We start from the raw sequence: 20903 nt of genomic DNA, 5'->3' as shown, positions 1-20903 counted from the left end.
TGTTCGTTCTTGTAACTAAGAAAAAATAGGCAATATACCTTCAAGTATTCAAACAAGAGATTAAAGATCCAAATGCATTATGAGACAGATGCTTTGCCCAAGCAAGATGTTTTGTTCTTCCAGTTTTTATCTTTCTCAAGCTTCTCAAGTCAACAACTCTCCCTTCACCTTTCTCCTAGTGATTAGTAAATCTCGTTTGCCTTAGGTGAAGAAGATGTACACTGATGTAAGACCATGTACTGAAATAGTTTTCTATGGCTTAAAAACCCACAACCCTTACTGCCTTGGTATATTTATACATATTACTGTAATATGAAGATTTGGACACTTAGCACAGCAAAGAGAGATTCAATAATCCTGACGGGCTGAAAATCAAATCATGAAAACAGCAGAAAAGAACCAAAAGGGAGGTCTATAGTAAAAAAAACCCCAACGTATTTTTCTTTTTGTTTGAACTATCAAGCACCTTAATCTCTTCCTGAATGCAGCTGCTATCCTCTGCTTCCTAACGGATTAAATTTAAGATTAATGTTCCATAAACCTGCTCTTCTTCCCTTTTACCTCCAGTTTCACCCCAAGCATATTTTTTCTCATTCTGGTTCCTGCAGAAACAGGATAGCTGAAATCCAAAGAAAACTTACAAGGGTAGTTCAAATACAAAAATCATTTATCACCCATCAGCAAAGTGCTTTCCTCAAGTACTAACTGCTGTGACAGGAAGTTTAACTCAAGTCAAAGGAAAAAATAGGTCTCCAGGTGGACCTTTACTTCAGAGTGCTGAAGCCTCTTCTACACCAGTATAGAGATGTTCAAACACTTCTAGGAGAAAGCGCGTGTGGAGAGGTTGTTAAAATGAATATTTTGTTATCAGCTGATTTAACACCTTAGCCTTAAAAAACAGATTAAGGATATGACAGCTATATTAATGCACTCACAGTGTACTATAAAATAGTTATAATTTAAATATATTATTCATTTTATGATCAATATAATCTTCCTAAATCTCTATCTAGACCTTCTTCCCAACATGCCTGATACCCACAACAGTCCACTTATCACTTGCCATTCACCTTCCTCTTAAAACTGACTCACCCCCCAAAAAAAAAAACCATGAAGGTTTTTCCTTATAAGACAAAAGTTCCTAATATTTGAAACATTACACTGCATCTCAAATTTCTCCAAAGCAAACATCTAAGCTTTCCAAGGTAGAAAAATTAGTTTGAATCTTCTGTGAAGTGCTATGGAAACCCATCTAAAGCACTGTGTAAATTTCAAATAAATTGCAATTTCTTTTTGTAGTGAAAAAGCTAACACATGAAAATAAACACTGACAAAATTAAAACCAATCAGAAACAGCAATGGAGAATCAGACAAACATTATAATGTTATTTACTACATATATAGTGTATTTAATACAATATTTTTAGGACTGAAAGTAACACTGTTCTTCATCTCACTGTTCAGCCTATTAAAATATCCCACATAAGTGAGTAGCTGACACACTCTGTGTAAGACTACAGGTTATCTCTGACAAGCCATCATGATAACAAGACACTGCATTCTAAATAGAAATCACCCTACATTTTTATTCAGTCGGAGTGAGAGACAGATCTCATTTCAGACGTGACTTTAAAGACCATAATTCCCTCTCCAGAATACAGGGCTATTAATGGTATACAACACGATGCCAATACCAAAACAATTCTACATCAAGCTTAGATATTTTGTTATTTCAGTTCCAGTGGAAAAAAAAAGTAATCTATACCTTATTCTACCATCTATCTACATCTACTCTACCACCTCTACTATATTCTTCTTAGAGCTGGATCCTCAGTCAAGTGTAGAGAGTTACCTACCTACTTATGTTAACTTTGAGCCTGTATCTCACATTCTTCAGTAGCTTTTTGAAAGTTGCCTTATTTATAGAGATATCAGATTTGGGCTTTAAGCATATATCCTGTTTGTCTAATTACATAGACACAACAGATACTTTATTTAACCCCCTTCAAAAATGTGATGGAAGTACACACAGTCACCTTTCTTAGGCTACTTAAAAGATTAGAAGACATTTTTAGACACCCCTGAAATATTGCCAGCAGTTTAGTAACCAGCAACAAAGTGACTCAGCTACTCAGCCTGCAACAGTGCCAGGAAATTCTACTCCGAGAGAGCCAAAGCACTTTTACCTTTATCAGAGTACTGGTGCTCTAAGGCGTGGAGGTCAGGCAGCAGGTGCAAGCAATTGATGCAGCAGTAAGTGAAGAAATCCAACACCACAACTTTTCCAGAAAGGTCTTTGTGAAGAGAAATAGGACCTTCAGTGTTTAACCACTGTAGATCTGGAATTCAGAGAACAGTGATAGCCAGTTAAGGGAAGGGTAGGGAAAGGCACCAATACCACACAATGCTCCTGGTGCTTTTAACTTTAAAAAAAAAAAGGTAGAAAAGCAAACAAAAAGCCTTTTATTTATCCAAATCATCCTTACGTTCCACAATTCTTCATAATTAGTAAATCAAAATATTATTAATAAGACTCACTGTAATAGGAAAGTGTAGTTTATATCTTTACATAGGCACTTTTTAATTGAAAGAACATGCAAGCCTCAGAACAAATTTCATATATTTTGAAACACGATCTACATTATTCAACCCCCAATGTCATTTGGGTAACAATCAATTATTTAAAACTCACATAAAGGCTACTAAAAGTTTGAAAGCATTAAACTCTTAATGTTTTTTTCCAACAGTTTTGTAAAGAACTGATTTCAGAGATCACTGAAATATTTTTGTGCTTATAGATTTGATCTTGATTTTCAAAATTTGAAATGACAAGTATAAATTAATTCTGTCAGATGGGAAGAAATACAACTTTTTCAGATATGCACAACAGTTCTCCTGGTCATTTGTTTAAAGCACTTGACATGAGACATGAAAACATTCTTTCCTCCCTGGTAACTGAAAGTCCTCTGATCCCATTAGAACCTGGTATCAAGATAAGGAATAAATATTCTAGAATGTGGTCAGCCATTATTAACTCTTAAAAATTATTTAAAATCATAGTGGGGAAAGACAGTTGTGAGACAATGCAAAGCTGAATTAAATTTTTGAAGGCCTTTTTTTAAAAAATTGTAGGTTGACTGATCTAAAAATCCTCAAAACTTCCACTCTGACAGTTTCAGCAAGTGAGATCTGCTTCAGGAAAAGTTATTCCTACTCAAGTCAGCAGGAGGCTTGGTTTCTGTTTCACGAAGAGGAGTGATCTCTAGCTCCATATATTTATAAACAAAAATGGATGCATCACATTTAGCTTTGGTGACAATAATGAGAATAATTCATCAGTATATGCACTATCTTCACAGTATAACAGCTTTGCTGTTCATTTTTCAAAAGAAAAGGGTAGTTTATATACTTTATGGCATTTCTCCCCTTTTCACTAGAACTAAAATACCTTTCATAGATATTGGCTACTTATTTGAGCCCTTTTTAGAGGAGAAAATAAGCCTTGACAGAACACTGAAACAATATCAATGGTAAAAACTAAAATTCAATTCAAGGGCCCAAATCTAGACAGAGCAAGGACTCCCTTTGCTCTACTAGTTAAAAGTCCTAATTCATTCCCGTGATACGTGTGATTTTAACCCTGAATTTCACCCCCTGAGGTCTCTGTCTCGCAGTATGTGATGTGAGCTCCCATAGCTGCAGGGAGCCTCTCAAAGGTTAAAAGGACCCTGAGCAGGACTTGCGAGACCTTTTAAGGCTGAACCTTTGATTTCGCCCTGAGCACATGGAGAGACAGAGAAATGTGTGAAAGGGGCAAACCACCGCAGGAGGATGAATGACATCTCCAGCACAGTTTGTGTTATCAGGGACACGAAAACTGGGGAGAGAGAGCTGGGGAATATCCTAAGGGATGCTCCGGGAAACCAAGGGAGCTCAGGAGAGCGCAGGGAGAGTTAGCAAGGTTCTCACTATGACCAGAGGTGACAGATATAAATACACAGTACAGATGGGAAGAGATTTAGAAGAGAGATTTTACAAACGTGTTTTTGCAGCCAGTACCAGGGAGAGCATGTGTAAAGGGGGTCTTTTTCCTTGCCCTTCGCTCCTGCTGCTTCCAGGAGTGACATTTCCTGTAGCTACAAGTGCCATTTAAACAGCGGCTCACGGGGCCGTCCCTGCCCGGTCCTCGAAGGCAGCAGCACCTCCAGGCAAACCCCGCACGGGAACAGCCGGGGCTCCGCCGCCTCTCCCGGGGAGACCCCCGGCCCCGCCCGGGCCGCGCCACCCACCTCCGCCGAGCTCGGGCACCGTCAGGTCCCGCTCGCGGCTGTCCATTTTCTTCAGGTACTGGTAGACCAGGTTCTCCTTCTCCTGGGCAGTGTCGGCGTCGAGCAGCGCGTACTCGAGCTGTGTCTGGGCGGGCAGGAGCCCCGCCAGCCCGCCCGCCGCCATCGCCTCACCCGGGCGCTGTTTACCGGCCTGGCGCTTCACCGCCGCACATTCGGCACCGCCCGCGGCGCCAGGGCGGAAAACCGCGATTGAAAAAGAAAATAAAGCACAAAGCACAGACACGCGGTAACTCGTCTGTCTTAAAGCGGGACGTCCTCACTTATCCCCTGTTTTTACGTATCCTTGGTATCCACAGCAGCACATTCCTGCCGGGAGCCCACGGTGGAGATTCCCGCGCAGCAGTTTCAGCACCGCCCAGCAGATTCAGCACAGCCCGTGTTTCCCGCCCGGCTGCTTTAGTGTTTGTAAGACGTAAAAATTGAGCAGCACCGGACAAAGTACAAACCAGGCTCCAGTAATTTAAACGGTGGGACTTGAGGTTTTTTTTGGCGGCATACTATGGGAGATGCGGAGAAGTTGAGCGGCAGCCGCAGTGACGAACCTGCGGAAGCGAATGCGCGGCCGCGGCGGGGAACGGGCGAGGAGGCGAGCGCCCGCCCGCCACCCGCGGAACCGGCGGGACACGGGACATCCCAGGGAACATCCCGGGACACTCGGGGCACCGGGACATCCCACGGAACATCCCGGACACTCGGGGGCACCGCGACATCCCCCATCATCCCGGACACTTGAGGCTGCTGAGACACACCGGGGAGCAGCACCGGCACACTCCGGAGGAGCATCACAGGACACTCCGGGGGGAACACTCCGGAGGAGCATCCCGAGACACCTTGACAACGATCCCCTAGCTGAACTCTTCCTCGTTTTATTTCAAAATCTTCCTGCTCAGGCAGGAATCTTTAAAATCTTCCTGTCCCCGCTGAGGCCGGGTGGTGCTTACGAGGTGGGGGTGGAAGCTGAAGGGAATGGCTCACCCTGGAAGGCCTTGCAGAGTCGGGCCCTGTGTAACAGGAGAAATTGCAAATCTACAAAGAGGCACTCATTAAATTATTCTTGGGACAGGATCCACCATGCTCCTGTCCTGTCACGGGCTGCTGCTTGGTTTGTGGCCCAGTGTTGCTTTTTTAACATGGGCTTCTGGAGCTTTACTTCAGGTAGTGAAGAGCAAATATATTAGTGGGAGGAAGGGCAGGTTTGTGAACTGTTGCTTAAAAGAAAGGGGAATATTTCATGTGTTGTCATGTCTGAAGATGCTTTATTGGAAGAGGACATTTGGGAATACAAATCCATTAGGAAACGAAAGCATCAGAGTAATTCACAGAGCATCTCTACTCCTGTAGAGGAAGTCAGTGATGGCAAGGGCAGGCTAAAAAGAAAGGGAAATAGGAAAAAGAAATCTGTAAAAAAACCTGATACACCTCCGAAAACCAAGCAGAGCTCACGGCCAGACCAGGATGTGGATCGATGTAACGATGACAGTAGCGTGCACTCCCAGGAAAGCGTGAGTAGCTCGGCAGAGCAGGGCTCACAAAATGCAAAGCCCGTTCACGATGGATACTGTCCCAGCTGCCAGATGCCTTTCTCTTTGCTCTTGGTCCAGACACCTCAGTGGCACGTCTATGAATGTTTGGAAACTCCAGGACCCATTGAAAAAGGTATGGCTAGCGTAAGAAAAAAGCCTTCAGAGAAAACTTACAGACTTCTCATGAAATGTTGCTGTAAACCTTGTTTTTTATATTAAGCTCAAAATCGGAAATGGTAGTTGGTATGATTTTTATCATGTTTTATTATGTTTTTACTGATCAGTCGTATTTTTGCATGAAATTTTTGCTTCTTTGTGAAGAACGTGGAAATCTGACGTGAAAATCTCATTTCAGAATCTAACCTCAAAACTCTGAGAAACTTTCGTGGTTGTTTATCAAGTTTCAGTATTTCATTGAACAAACTGAAGGTGCATATTTAAAATAATGAAACCTATTACAATTACTAAGTCAGAAAAGAACCTTCAGGCACGAAGGTGCTACTTTTGACATCAAGTTTCTTTCTCCTTAGATACAGATTATCCTGTATCCATGTTGATATGTGATTTGTTCAGTTGTCTATGGACATTTGGAAGCTGAAATAGGCCAATTTACTTGAAATGTTAACTTGTGGGCCCCCATGGTTTAGAAATTTTATATAGAAATCGAGATTAACATTCCTGTATCATAAAACAACGGGTTTGTTTTGAGCTCTGTACAAGAGGAACAAAACTAACACATTCCAAATTCTAGTTTCATGGGGAAATACCATATCTGAACAGATTCAGGTATCCATCTTATGTCCTTAATACACCTCAGAACTTTTGTAAAACAGAAAGCATACAGGAAACTTGAGTAAAGGCTATTTCAAGTAATACAACCACTCTCCTTTTTATATTTTCATAACTTTCCTTGAGTTTCTTCTTCAGAACAATGAAATGTAAGTAATTTCATGCTGATTTTGGCAGTGAATTTAATTTAAGGCAGGTGTTTTAACACCTCATTTCCGTCTTACTCCCATAATTAACAGGTGAAAAATCCTGATTGATTTATGCATTCACCTTAAAAGCCTGAAAAATTAGGCTAGTGAACTCTCAGGGGGAAAGGCTTGGGAAAGAGCTATGGGTTTTTTTTCCTAGCATCTCAATGCCGAATGTTTTCTTCATATAAGTAAATACATAGCCCTTTTTTTTCCTCCTTATTAATGTGTAATTGCAGAAAATTTGAAATGGAGTATTAGGTTAATTCAGAATTTGGTTTATTTATTGCTTATATTTGAAATGTACTGCCTGTTTCTGGTGCTACTTCTCTGAGCTTTGAAAGTGAGACAATTCTAAACTAGAAACCATGTGATTACAGGAGCACAGCATTGAAACAGGGTTAAGTACTCTTGTTAATGGGCTGTATAATTCAGGCATAGTGCTGTATGAGCAGCAGCTGTTTGGTTTTAGGCTGGAATCGTTCTCATTTCTCAGCTCAGAAAAGAGGTCTTGGTAGCTTGAAAATTACTTTTTACTTGTGCCTTCTGTCCTCCAGTAGCTGTATTTATAAGAAAGAATTCCTAAATCTTGTGTCACATGTGATTTTTATTTTAACTATGCCAACTATACTTGCCAAGGTATTAACATTACACCTCTGTATGACTCTTTCCATAGAGTGTCCTGATGGTTTACTCTGCACCTCCACCATTCCATCCCACTACAAGCGGTACAGCCATTTTCTACTTGCAGCAAACAGGGCAGGAGATTATCTTGTAAACTCTTCAGGAAGCACTGTGGAGATGAAGATGACAGGTTCTACTGCTGCAAAGCCCAGCTGTTCCCCAAGTCATGCAGGGGAAACCTCACAGAATGAGAAACCCTCTAATGAAATAAAGCATGTCCCAAATGATGACTGTGCATCGATGGTATGGAATTCACCGCAAATGAAGTGTCTAAATAGAATCAGTGAAAGTACTTCCTTTTTTGCAGGTGTTCAAAAACCTCAACAGACACTTGAGCTTCCACAGACCACAGACGATAGTTGTAAATTTGAATTTTTTGATTTTGCATCCTCTCAAGAAAGTGAAACAGGAAAAGATCTGTGTATTGAGAAAGATACATGTCAGCCAAGTCTGCTACAGTCAAGAGTGGATTTCAATGACTGTGAAATTTCTTACTCTCCACTAAGTACATTTGAGGAAAGTGAAGAGGAAGATGAGAAGAAAGTAAAAGAATCACAGAATAAATTATTTGAAGTGCAGAACTCAGAAGAAGACTCTAATTCTGTGGAATTGAAAACATTTGCTGAACTCTTACGGAGGAAGCCTCAGTATGAGCATAAGAAAATGGGAAATTTCATAATTAAAAAAACCCTCTGTGAGGAAGTAAATACACTGCACCATCTAGATCCTCAGCAAGGCATGGTAGTCAGTGGATCCTCTTTTGCTTCTAGTTACAAGGAAGCTGAACAGCCAGAACTGATTTCCTCTGCTGCCAAATCAGGAACCACAGAGTCTGGAGATGCTGGTGCTTGTGCTCTGGATTCTGCATACATGAGTTTTACTGAGACATCATCACTGCTGGACAGAGAAGATGCTGCCTCTCTTCTGACACAGAAGAGTAATATTTTGAGGGAGCCAAGTAACATTTTAACTCATACAGGTAAAATGACTGCTAGTGCCATTGAAAAAACAGCTCTCCAGGAGAGTTTGCAGACAGCAGTAGAGAAAAAAGGAAATCTCAGTACAGCTGCTGTGTGCTTTCCCAGCCCCATCTCTTCTAAATCAGTACCATCTCTTTCATTAGCAGCTATGAACACTAAAACCAGTCCTGCCAAAGAACTTAAACAAATGGACATTGGTGTTTTCTTTGGGTTGAAACCCAAAGCAAAGGAGGAACACAAAGGAGAAGCGTGTTTGAGTGAGAAAAAGCAGATACCAAGTTCAGTATCTCCTAATGGAAAGAGGCCCAGACAGCAAAAAAGGAAGGCTGAGGGATCTGTGGAAGATGTAGAAGCAGTTACAGAAAATTCAAGTAAAAATGGAGCTGTTGCAGATATACCTTCTGGTGGCCAACGAAGGTGGAGAAAGAAATTTAAAGAATTACCTACTACTGGTGAAGAGCCAAGAAAAAAACAGTGCCCTTTCTATAAGAAAATACCAGGTGAGAGGAAACTTGGTTTTTGTAGAGGTTAATTAATTTTGGCTGGAGTGTTGTGTTTTTGTCCTAAAACTGAAGTGACATGTTTTATTGTTATTAGATTTCAATCTATGTGAACTTTAAAACATACCAGTAGAATGCAGATAAATGTGTCTTATTTGCTTAACCGGTTGCCATCTGTGCAGGATGGCAGCTGAACAGCATATTTGAGATGCCTTTGAAAGTATTTGTGTATGAACATTTTGTGGAATTTTTATTTTAGTAAGTGAAAATCTTTTTGCAACTGTTGACTAATACACAAAACATGTTAATCTTTAAATGGCTCCTTCAGCTGTATGCAGAGTAACTATTACCTTTTAATTGGGAAGAAGCAAAGAGAAAACAAAACCAATATCTAATTAGAGTCTGGTTCTGAACTGTGCATGTTTAGTGACTGGCTTCTCTTCCCTTTTTGCTGTAGGAACTGGTTTTACAGTTGATGCCTTCCAGTATGGAGAAATTGAAGGCTGCACAGCTTATTTCCTTACGCATTTTCACTCTGACCATTTCTGTGGACTAACAAAAAACTTCAGGTTTCCAATCTACTGTAACAAGGTAAGGTTTTTCAAGGTTGCTAGGTATCATCACATCCATATACAGCTGTAATCAGTTTTGTACTGGTGGAAGTAAATAGGCGATCAGTTGTTCCATTGTTGGGTCAGTGGATATGTACAGGGGAATGTGCATTTTGCTTGTGAGAAATCCTTACCCTGATTTGACTGCTCAAGAGGGTTAGTAAAACTTCCCTGACTAGATACCATGAAAAAAATCAGGTTTAAAAAGGATCTCTAGAGGTCACATAGACTGATCTCCTGCACAATGTGGGTTTACCTTCAAAGTTAGATCAGACTTCAGGGAGTCTTTTGTCAGTCAAATTTTGAACATAGGCCAGATTTTACTATGTCTCTTCACAACCTGTTGCCGGGCTTACCCACTCTGGGTTTTATTTCTCCTAATAATACATTTAAAATCTCTGGTTTTGCAACTTGACATTGTAGCTTGGCTTTTTTTTTGTGTGCATCATGAAGAATCTGGCCCCATTTTCTCTGTAACTGTTCCAGTGATGCAAGTGTGGAATAGATTCTGCATAAGCCATCTCTTCTCCATGCTAAGCAAGTGGCATTTGTGTCCTGTACTTCAGGCTGCTGAAAGGCCACAACTGCCCTTAGCTGTTGTATGTCCAACCAGCTCTTGTTTACTTGTAACATGCTAGGGCACCTTGCCTAATCAACACATCCAGAGCTTGCATCAGAAAAACTATTTATGATTAAATTTCCTGGAATGCTTTACTCCTGTGTTGCCCTTGCAGTTGGAGTTACTGCAGTCCTCCATGATAAGATCCAGGGGCCTGTTACCTGGAAACTTCTTCACTCGTTTAGAGAAGGCTTTACCCATCTCTTCTTCTTGACCTGATAGTCTGCAACAGATGTTTTTCCCTCTTGTTTGTCTCCTATCTGATTCCAATGCATAACCTGTTGACAGGCTTTTAAAGGTTTGCTTTCTTAAGACAGCTTTTCTCAATTTGCTTTTCGAGAAGTGAAATGCTACTGAAAGGCTTGATTTATACCCAGGACCTTGTAGTTTGTCTCTAAGCCAGACTGTCTGACTTTGAGAGCTTTTGTTTCTAAAATGAACAATGCTTCTTCTAGATTTTGGTCCTATTTTTAAATCCTTTCTGTGTTCCAGATAACTGGCAATCTGGTGAAGAGCAAACTTCGAGTCCAGGAGCAGTATGTCCACGTGCTGCCGATGGACACAGAGTGTGTGGTCAATGGGATCAAAGTGCTATTGCTTGATGCCAATCAGTAGGTATCACTGCATTTGTGGTGTAAAATTTCTTGCAAGTAGTTAGCTTTTGAAATAGGTGAGTTATCTTCAAAAGTGAAACTTTTTTGAATTTTAGTTTAACTTTGCTTTGAGTACATTGTGTTAACCATGTGTAGCACCATAATTTTTATGCTTGTTGAGAGGTTGAATGATTTTTCTAGTGATCTGGACACTTCCTGGTTTTTTGGTGTCTAGTTGGGAACATAGTAAATTTGATTCTCAGATACATTAGGTTTCTGTAACTTCAGCTGATGATAGGGAAATCCTGAGCTAAAGAAAAATGTGGTACTTTGGATCCTGTGAGAGACATAACTTGGTCAACGTTTTGAAAATTGAACTTCAAGTAAGATGCTGTTGAAATCTGGACAAGACTTCTACTGAATTTGGTGATAAAGGGTGAGGTTTTTGTCAGACTAGCACGGTGTGGTAATGCTGGATTTAAAGTGCAGTAGCACCTCACTTCCAGCCCTGTGCTCTTGATGTTCTGCATCTTGGTATCTTATTTGGCCATGGCTAGAGGAAGAGACCTTCCCTGCAGTACATACATTGAAATGCAGGACTGTGTCACAGCTGGTTTGAATATTGCTTAGTGTAGGATGTGTTTATACTTGGAGAGACAAGACTCCATTAAGTCCTCTGAGAATCTCTCTAGGAATGGAGCAAGCCTTGTTGCTTATGTAATTTGTACACTTCTCATTTTTCTTGCTTATCTCTCTGATCCTCTGCTCCAATTTAAAAGCCATACATACCTTAGCTACAAAGTTCAGCTTCTTGAAGAGTTCACCAATTCTGTCATTTTATTTATGATTCATGCCAGTTTTTCCTTTTTTGAGTTTCACTTACTCTTTGCAGACGATTGATATCTAAAATAGTCCCACTCAGATTTTCCAGTCTGAACTCTTGCCCTTCAGAAAGCTTTGGCAAGCAACTGCAGAAAGTGCAATGGATGCACTATCACCAGGAAGGGAGTTGTATTTATAACCAGGGAGTTCTGGATCTAGGGCAACATTTAAAATCTGCAAATAGAATTTAAAAGAAAATGCTCCAGTAAGTCCTGCAGGAAGGAAGATGAATCTGCAGTAGTACGATTTTATTTCTCCTGAACAAGAATGCTGCTTCTCTTTGGTGAGCTGTTTCCCCTTCGAGTAAAGTAATAGAATGATTGCAACTGAGGCAGCATCTTTGTCATGCCTAGAAGGTGGGGCATTCCAAAAACACAGTTAATGATGTGGGGTTTCTGTTTCTTCTTCCCATCTCAGTGGAAAACTCAGGTCAAGCTTCTTTATGGCCATAGAATTGGCTGCAGAAATCCTTCAGAAATCAGGAATTCCTAGCTAAATTAGTCTGCATAGTAGCTATGATTTAAAATGCTGTTCTGCACACCCTCCTGCTGCTGAAGGGTGGTCTGTCTCTTAAGGCAGTTTAACAGTATAGAGAGTTGACATACCTTTTTTTGTGGGGTTTTTTGTTTGTTTGTTTCAGTTGTCCAGGTGCAACAATGATCCTTTTCTACCTGCCAAGTGGGACTGTTATTCTGCACACAGGGGACTTCAGGGCAGACCCTTCCATGGAGCGCTACCCTGCTCTGATGGCTCAGCAAGTCCACACCCTTTACCTCGATACAACGTAAGTTGTCTGGAAATGGGAACTTTTTTTCAGCTTACTCTTACTCTTTTCAGTTTAGGAAGACTTTATATGAACCAAATAAATATAAGTCTAAATGCCATTGCTGTGATAACACTTGTTAGCTCTATTTAGTGTTGAGTAAAAGCAGATATTTATTAAAAGCCCATGTATGTACAGCTTGTTCATTGGTTATGCTGTTACATGAGAGAATGAAAGTGGGTGGTGGAAAAGGTGCTGAAGTACTTGCTGAGATAACCTTTATACGTATTATAAGCTATTTATAAGTAGTATTAAATTCTGGATGTCAAAGCTCATGCATTTAAGTGTTCAGCTCTGAAACAAGAGGTTTATGGAACACTAGTTTTCAGTGGATTCAACTCTGTTATGAAAAGAGGTGTGGAAGATTCAAAGGTGAAAGGACGCCAAATGGTTGAATCAGTTTTGGGGATTTTCATTAGACCTTTCTCTGACTCATGTATACAAAATTGTTTTTGTGTGAATGATGACTAATGCCCAGCTGCAGACTTTCATTTCTGTTCCATATGTTTCTGTGAATGAGTAATGTCTTATATTATATTTGTGTGTATGACAAAAAATAGACATAAGAATATAATTAGGATGTAATACAAGTAAGTAGCTTGCAAGAGCATTCAGTATTTATGAAGAAGAAAATGTAGAATTCAGTGCCAGAGAGTGAATAGCTGTAGAGGAAACACTGATATGCTCAATCTAATTTTTGTTGCAACAATTTAATCTGGGCACCTTAGTGTTTCTAATAGACTGAAGTGATATGGAAGAATAATGTCGTTTTCACTTATTGTGTACATGCAGTTTTGAGGGCCTTTTTTGGTAATTTCAGATGTCTTATCTTTTGTAACAAAGTGGTATATTTTGTTTCCATGCCCCAGATACTGTAGTCCTGAGTACACTTTCCCCTCACAACAAGAGGTTATCCAGTTTGCTGTCAACATTGCCTTTGAGACAGTGACTTTAAACCCACGAACTCTAGTTGTCTGTGGCACTTACTCCATTGGAAAAGAAAAAGTCTTTTTAGGTATGTATAAGAAGTGTACTGGATCAAATATCTAAATAAATATCTAGTTTAGTTTTAGAAGGTTGCTTTCTTGAAGGTATAAAAAGTTGTTTAGTCTGAATGTTCAGATATTGTGTAAAGAAATTAAATATATTTAATAATCCTCCTGCTATTTTTTTAGTTTTCTAATCAATAAGTTTTAACTTTGTGAAAGAAATAGTGTTCTGCCATGTTTATAACCTCCCTGCCCCGAATATACAGGTGGCCAGTTTGGATATTAAATGTATGAACCTAATTAATTAATTGTGGTGAGAAAATTGCTAAAGGCAATTAATAAAATAAATAAATTAGGTCTTTATGACATTTTTGTTGCTAACAAGTTCCTGTTGTCAGGAAAAAGCAAAGGGATGTTTTTCATAGGCTTCTGTTCCTTTCTGAGTAAATGAAGACGTTGTGTGCTCTTCTTTGCTCAGTTACTGCACCAGGAACCAACATGATTGCCCAAACGTCTGCTTTAGAGCAGGCAGCTGTGTACCAGTTGTGCTTTTGTGTATATTTAAGGTCATCAATACATGACTTATGTGCACTGAAATTCAGTCTGTCTTTAATGTTGGCTGTTTGTCACATATTCCAAAACCTGCATGTTTCTGGCTACTTTGGAATAAATACCAGTTCACCTCAGTAACATTCTGCCAAAGAAATGTGACTTGGAATTTATGAAGGTACTTTTCCTTCTCTTTCTGATTGTCATACAAAATTTTGCTGCTAAAATGGTGGGGACAAAGGTTTTTAACAGCCATTATAGGTTTCTCTTCTTAATGTTAGATTATGAAACACTATAACCTGTTGAATATGGATTTCTTTTCTAATAGTAAAAATTATCTTGTACAATAATCAGGACTATCTACAAAACAAGCCAAAGAAGAACTCTTACAATTTTCTTTCTCCGATTTCTTCCTTCCTCTGAATCCTAAAGCAATTGCTGAAGTTCTGGGCTCAAAAGCAAGTATGTCCCGTGACAAGTACAAAACCTTGCAGTGCTTAGAGTCACCAACTGTTAATTCCCTCATCAGTGTGGACTGGAAGGGTACTTTGCTTCATGTTCTTCCCATGATGCAAATTAATTTTAAGGTAAGTTCAGAAAAAGGACTCTGTTGATGAACCTGCTGCTCAAATTCTCTGGGCTCCTCCCATCCAGTGCTGTGTTTGGTGCTTTGTAACCTCTTGTCGGATCACATTTATTTAGTGGAGCTTTGACATGTAGCAATACATTGAAAATGAAATGCAATTAAACATTAATAACTTCTCCAAACATGATGTGGTGCTTGTACAAGATAAGGTGAGGCTTGTTCAAAGATCCGCTCTTTGCGGGCCTTTTTGAAGTAGATTTATGTAATGACTGCCTGATCTGTCCTATTAGCAATTAATATATTGTGACATGAAGTCCCTGTTTTCAGCCTTTTACCTGGTCCAGTGTAGGAAAAGACTAAAAGGACTTTCTGCCTGTGAGCCTCTGTTTTGAGGCAGCCTATGAACATGGCCAACTACCAGTCAGGTGTCTGATTTCCAATGTATTTATAGCCATATTTTCATCTTTTAAAAGAATATTCACTCTCTGGGCTGATGATTTACACTGGAGATAAGGTTACTTGAAAATCAGTGAAAATTGCACATAAACCAGTGCATGCTCTGAGTGAACTGTGGGTCACCTCATATGTACACATGCTTTAGTTTTTCCACACACATTTTTCTCTAATATTTGTAGCAAAATCACATAAAGCAGTTAATTTAAAAATGTTATTTAATCTAATTCGATTTCAAATGCACATTGGGTTGATATTTGAAACACCGACTTTTTGTTGTTGAATGTTTTTTCTGGGAATTTCTTAGTTCGGAAATGTGACAAATTCCTAGGCTATACTAAATAGACTACAAAGTACTGAAGGGCAGTAAGGTAAAGCAGCAGGCTGTAGATTAAAGGTAACCTGGAAGCAAGAGAAAAACATTGGTTGTTTATGCCTTACAGACTTGGATCCATTTTCCTGTTTTGCTTCAGGCGTGCTGTGCCATCTCAAGCAAATCCTTCAGAGCAAGATGGTATTTAGCTGCAGGACTAGTCAAGGTCAGAGTTGACCTAAAAAGGAATAAAAAAGTCTATATGATTTGGATGGAGCTGCAGGAGATGGAACTTAGTATCTTAATGCTTTAACTTTGTTCCATGATGTTTCCACATCAGAGAGGAGCAGAAAATGAGTAATGGAAATATGTATGGATTTATTTTTATTGTGTTGTGTTGTCTTAAACAGTAATTTATTTTAGTTTCTTCTGCAGATTTCTGGGTTGCTAAGTCGCCTTGTCCCAGCATGCATGGATACTCGCATAGCTGGACTTTCAGGGTGTGATTGTACCCTCAAGGACAGCTTTACTTCTCAGAGGGAGGCAGTTGTATCATGCAGGGTGTCACCTCTAGACAAATCTACAGTGTGACAGAAGCCGTGCCTGGACCCTGAAAAGGGCTGGGAAAGATGAAAGGCACAGTGATTTTGTGGATGAGAGTCCTGGTCTGACAGCAGGGCCCTCTGTACTGGGGCTGTGCCCTCAGGTGTGAAGTTGAGTGCGGTCTCATGCCATCATTAGTAATGTCATGTCCATGTAAGCTGGGCACACTGGGGAGACTCCCAGCGTGCCCAGCTGCCAATTAGGCCTGCAGCTAGAGGAATGTATGGTCAGTAAAATGTGGAGAATTTTAAATGCTTAAAGATGAGTTCATGTGATCATTTATCTTACTTTTGGATTTGATATGTATTAAGAAAATATAAAAAAAAAAAATCAGAGGTGTGGTACTTCACTGCAGTATTTGGTTTTACCCCAGTAAAATACAGGGATTGCTGTATGTACTGACAAATGGCTGCTCTTGAATAAGCCAGATGAGTTTAAGTGGTGTTAGGGCTGGTGGTAAATTACATATTAAATTATGTTTGAGTCTTTCCCTACCTTATGGAATCTATTTGTGTACACTGCTGACTCTAGTGACTCTCTGAATAACAGGCTGTCATGGTGATTGAAGGAGGTTGGTGTAGCAGTGAAATATATTTTCCATTTCAAAAGGATGAAGGTTTAGAACAGTCTTGGCTAAAGCAATAAACGAAGAAAATGGAATGTGTATTTAAAATGGACTTGTTATGAGTAAACACTGTAGTAATTTGTTTTGGGGAAAGAGGCCATTTTTTCCAAAATGCGTGCATGGTTCTTTTGCAACAAACAATTTTTTGTAACTCAAAAATTGAGGCCTTTGCCACTTGACTATGCAGTGGAAAATTTCCAGGGAACTGGGCTCTGTGGGTCTATGAATCTCTTTCATGTTGTTTAACTCAGCAAGGTCTTGTACTGGCATTGAGGTGAGCCTTTCAAAAGTGCTTGTGATTGAAATGCACAAATAACTTTTTTTATAAGATTGAAATTGCATCCTTAATGTGAATGTTGCATACTTGATTTATAACAAAATTGAAAGCAGATTAGCATTGTTAATATAATAATCATTGCATTTGAAGTACTATATTTAGATTTCATTAGAGCAAGGGGAGCAAATATGTGAATAATTACCTTAAGCTATGTTAATCCTCCCAAAATGAAGTGTGAAGGAGAATTAGACTGCTACAGTTATACTTTCAATCAAGTGAAGACTGAACATTCCCAGTGTATTCACAGTCACAGCAGTGAGCCACAATTCCTGTTGCTGAATGAAATCTGTGCTGTGGTGGGGTTTTAAAAAATTTTTTATGTACCTGGTTTGATGGATTCTGTATGTTGCTACTGGAGATTGTACTGAAGGTGTTGTTCAATGTGGCAGTCTCACAGGAAGCTTTCTGCTGCCCTGTTTTATAGTTGTCAAATATCTGACAGGTTGGTTAATGTTCTATCACAGCCCTTCTATCCCACTCTGCCTCCCTTTTTTAATCAGTCTTTATTTTGTATTCCTCTCTCTCCTGCTAATATAAACTTTATGATTTTGTAATCAGTAACCTTGTAGGGCTTTCAAATTAGGAATTTGCCTGTAAGATTTTTTATACAGGACACATGAAATTCATTTTCTATTTTTAACTTGAAGCAATACTGGCTTCACTTTATCCAGGAATAGGATTGTACATTCCTTATACTTGGAAACTTCTTCAAGGTAATTTTTTTTTAAGAGTGAGAAGATGAGAGGTGGTTTCCTTCCTGTCTTGGAGAGGTGGTAAAACCTGGTTTAGTGCTCAGAGCAATACTCAGCTCATGCACTGGCTTGCTGTAATTTTTTTGGGGTAGTTTAACTAACTCTGGTTACTTCTGGGCATAAGCAGGTGTCATGATCTCTGTGGCACTGTAAATTAACCAGATAATTTTGCACTGAAGCAGCATTTCACCATCTGACCTCCAGCTTAGAGGAGGAAATGAATGATTTGTGGAGCAAGATTTACAAGAAGGTGTGATTATTCCTTATGTGTTCTAATCTGTAATGCATAGCTGTTTGCGTGTGCTTAATTCAGGTGAAGGAACTGAGATCCTAAGGGACAAGTTGTTTTGCAAATGTTCATATTTATCATTAATAACTTCAAGGTAGATGAGACTTAAAGTTAAAAAAGCACATGACAATAAAATATAGTCTGAAGCCTCTCCATCATGAAATGGCCAGCCTTTAGTCTTATTAGCTATTTAATGGGATTAAGTATATTCTATTTTTTTTTCACAGGGCTTGCAAGATCACTTGAATAAGTTTTCTGAGAATTTTGATCAAGTTCTGGCTTTCAAACCTACAGGGTGGACCTACTCTGATTCATGCCTTTCTCTGGAGGATATCAAGCCTCAAACAAGAGGAAAAATCACTATATATGGTATAAGAGTGGCAAAGATTCAGTGCATTTAGCTTTGTGTGGATGCTCTTATTTTTATTCTGGAAACTCCTACTGATTTTGGTAACTGCTGCTTTTTCGGGTAACTCATTGAGAAACCGAACAGATCTCTTCAGGAGAGATCTGTGAAATGAGTAATTGAGAACACCATAAATACAGATTTTTACAGACATTTTGCACCTGTCCTCCTGGTGCAAGTAAAGGCTTTCAGCTGATACAGGGAGAGACTTCAGGGATGGAGTCTTAGCCTGACCAGTGCTGGTGGCAGTGCAGTTCCAGAGCTGAGATTTCATTCCATGTCTTACTTGTGTCTGCGAGACTGTGTCTTCCTCTCAGTTGTTATTGACGGGTTGAGCTAAATCCCTTAAACCATTCCTTTAACCAGGTCACTGATGTTGCTTAGTTTGACCTGATGAATGACTTGGTGACTTAATGCAAGGTAGTTTTCCTCAAAGGAAAATTGGTGGGAAGGGTTGTTTTACCTTAGCTATAAACTTTGGGTCCCAAATAGGAATTGAAAAAACCTTTTTATCTAAAGTATTTCATAGCTGGAAGGCTTGGAGGAAGCTAAGTAGACTGACAGGTGCCTGTGATTTGTTTTCATTTCAGGGATTCCTTACAGTGAACACAGCAGTTACCTGGAAATGAAGCGTTTTGTTCAGTGGTTGAAGCCACAGAAAATCATCCCCACTGTAAATGTTGGTGACTGGAGATACAGAAGCTTGATGGAAAAGCATTTTAGAGACTGGATGATGGAGGGCAATAGGCATAAGTAAATATAAGGAAGAATGTATATTTCAAAGGAGGTAGGGTGGAGTGGGAATTGAGTTCCTGTGAGTTTTATTTATCTCCTTTTTCCACTGAGCTTTCTTTAGGGAGGACTAAACTGCCATTCTTTAAGGAAAGATAAATTTGGGGAAAGAAAAAAGGCACCTTGCTTTCTTTTGTATTTACTACATTTTTTCCCCCTGTAGCTTACCATTTTTGCAAGTTCATATCTCAGGTTATTTTTATCTCACTCCTTTTCCTCTGTTCTTAATTTTTCTCAGGTTGTGGAGATGCTCAGATGTGTAATGCTGGGGATTAAACAGTCTCCAGGGTAATTTCTGGAAATAAATTTATGTAATAAATGAGGCAATACTAAGCTTATGTCACATGCTGTCAACTCAGGCTTCAGAGAAGTTCATTTCATGAGGCACAATTGACTATTGTGGTTTAAATCTTGTAAAAAAAAAAAAAAATCAAAAACTTGTGAGAGAGGATTGACTTGGGCTCCTGCAGCATAGGTACTTCAGAGGATTGTTTACAAAAGTCATTTCTACCTACAGTCTGTTCAAGATTTTCAGCTTTTTTTTTAGTTATCTTTTTTAAAATAAAGAAGGTATGTTATGCCTGTGTGTTCTTTCTGAGCAAATTGCTTTTCCTTTCAGTGCCAGAGTTGCTAACCTGAGCAACCTGTCTGCAGTCTTTGGTAAATGTGCTGTGTATGTTGCTTGTCTGAGGTTGCTCTTGTGTCCTGGTAGTGCCAGTTCTCAGCACATGTTCAGAGCACAGAAGTGGTTCCTCATCACATAATCCCCATTGGGGTTTGCAGGGTTGTTTATATACAGGTTTGTCACCTGAATTCTGGAAAAACAAGAAAGACAAATGCTAGTAGTGGCAGCAGCAAAGTATATGTCACTTTGCATTTTTTGCCCTGATCCTACCAGATTATCCAGTGCTGCTTTTTCTGTATCTGCCTGGTGTTTATGTACTGAAGTATCTGGGTGCATGCAGGCACACTAGTAAAATTTTAATCACTAAAATAAAAACTGTTCCAAACTTCCAGGATTGAATCAAATGTAAAGAATGATCCCCCAGCCCCTCAGAGTAGCTTGTCTGGAATCTTCAATGCCATTTTATGTTGTAAAACATTTTTGTAATGATCAGTGTGAATGTAAATAGATCCTTGTCTCTGAGTGACGAGCTCTGTAATGTGAAGTCGCTTGTTTTATTTCTGTCTTGTGAGAGAAATAACCGAGAAATTGATGGAAAAAAGATTCTTTGTACTAAAAGAATTGTGAATCAGTATTTCACTGACATCTGGCATTGTTAAGTGCTGCAGTTTAAGCAGTTAAAGGAATTGGAAGTTTTTGTCTTACATCATGCATAGTGCTAGCTGGCTGTCACAAGAACTTGGACTGGAGTGCTCATTCCTAGGATTCCACTCCTTTTTGGAGGTGTATGAAGAGGTATCTTTTATGGCTCTTGCAAATACCAAACCTGAATCAATGCGTTGTACAAATCAGAGCAAATTTGGGGATTCTACTTGGCAGGCAGTTGCTTTTACCATTTGAATTGTTAAGGAATTATGCATGGATTTTTTGGCCCTCAGGGTCTTTTTCCTGACTAATTTTTGCATCAAGTATGAAAGGCTGGAATAAGCACCCCAAAGTCAAATCTTAGTCACGACTCAGACATCTTCTTGCTTCCCTAGTTG

General features: G+C 39.5%; 2 protein-coding genes across 2 annotated transcripts in view; one reads left to right on the top strand and one right to left on the bottom strand.

Annotated features, from left to right (window-relative positions):
• Positions 1-4682, bottom strand: part of NHLRC2 (NHL repeat containing 2) — a 33835-nt gene extending 29153 nt beyond the window's left edge. Inside the window, exons 1-2 of the mRNA XM_042019347.1 lie at positions 4290-4682; positions 2187-2339 (exon numbers count right to left, since the gene is read on the bottom strand). Of these exons, the coding sequence (XP_041875281.1) occupies positions 2187-2339; positions 4290-4452 (316 nt within the window). The 5' untranslated portion in view covers positions 4453-4682. The remainder of the gene's footprint in view (positions 1-2186; positions 2340-4289) is intronic.
• A 213-nt stretch (positions 4683-4895) lies between these two features.
• Positions 4896-19821, top strand: DCLRE1A (DNA cross-link repair 1A). The gene is made up of 9 exons (XM_042019346.1): positions 4896-6005; positions 7526-9013; positions 9471-9604; positions 10736-10854; positions 12359-12502; positions 13411-13556; positions 14512-14666; positions 18265-18406; positions 19034-19821. The coding sequence occupies exons 1-9, from the start codon at positions 5591-5593 to the stop codon at positions 19198-19200; spliced, it is 2910 nt and encodes a 969-aa protein (XP_041875280.1). The 5' UTR covers positions 4896-5590; the 3' UTR covers positions 19201-19821.
• Positions 19822-20903: the final 1082 nt, after the last annotated feature.

Source organism: Corvus kubaryi, unplaced genomic scaffold, assembly GCF_017639235.1.
Source record: "Corvus kubaryi isolate FWS band 111438036 unplaced genomic scaffold, C.kubaryi_AGA036_p1.0 138, whole genome shotgun sequence".
Lineage (NCBI taxonomy): Eukaryota > Metazoa > Chordata > Aves > Passeriformes > Corvidae > Corvus > Corvus kubaryi.
This window is presented reverse-complemented; position numbering and strand designations above follow the sequence as displayed.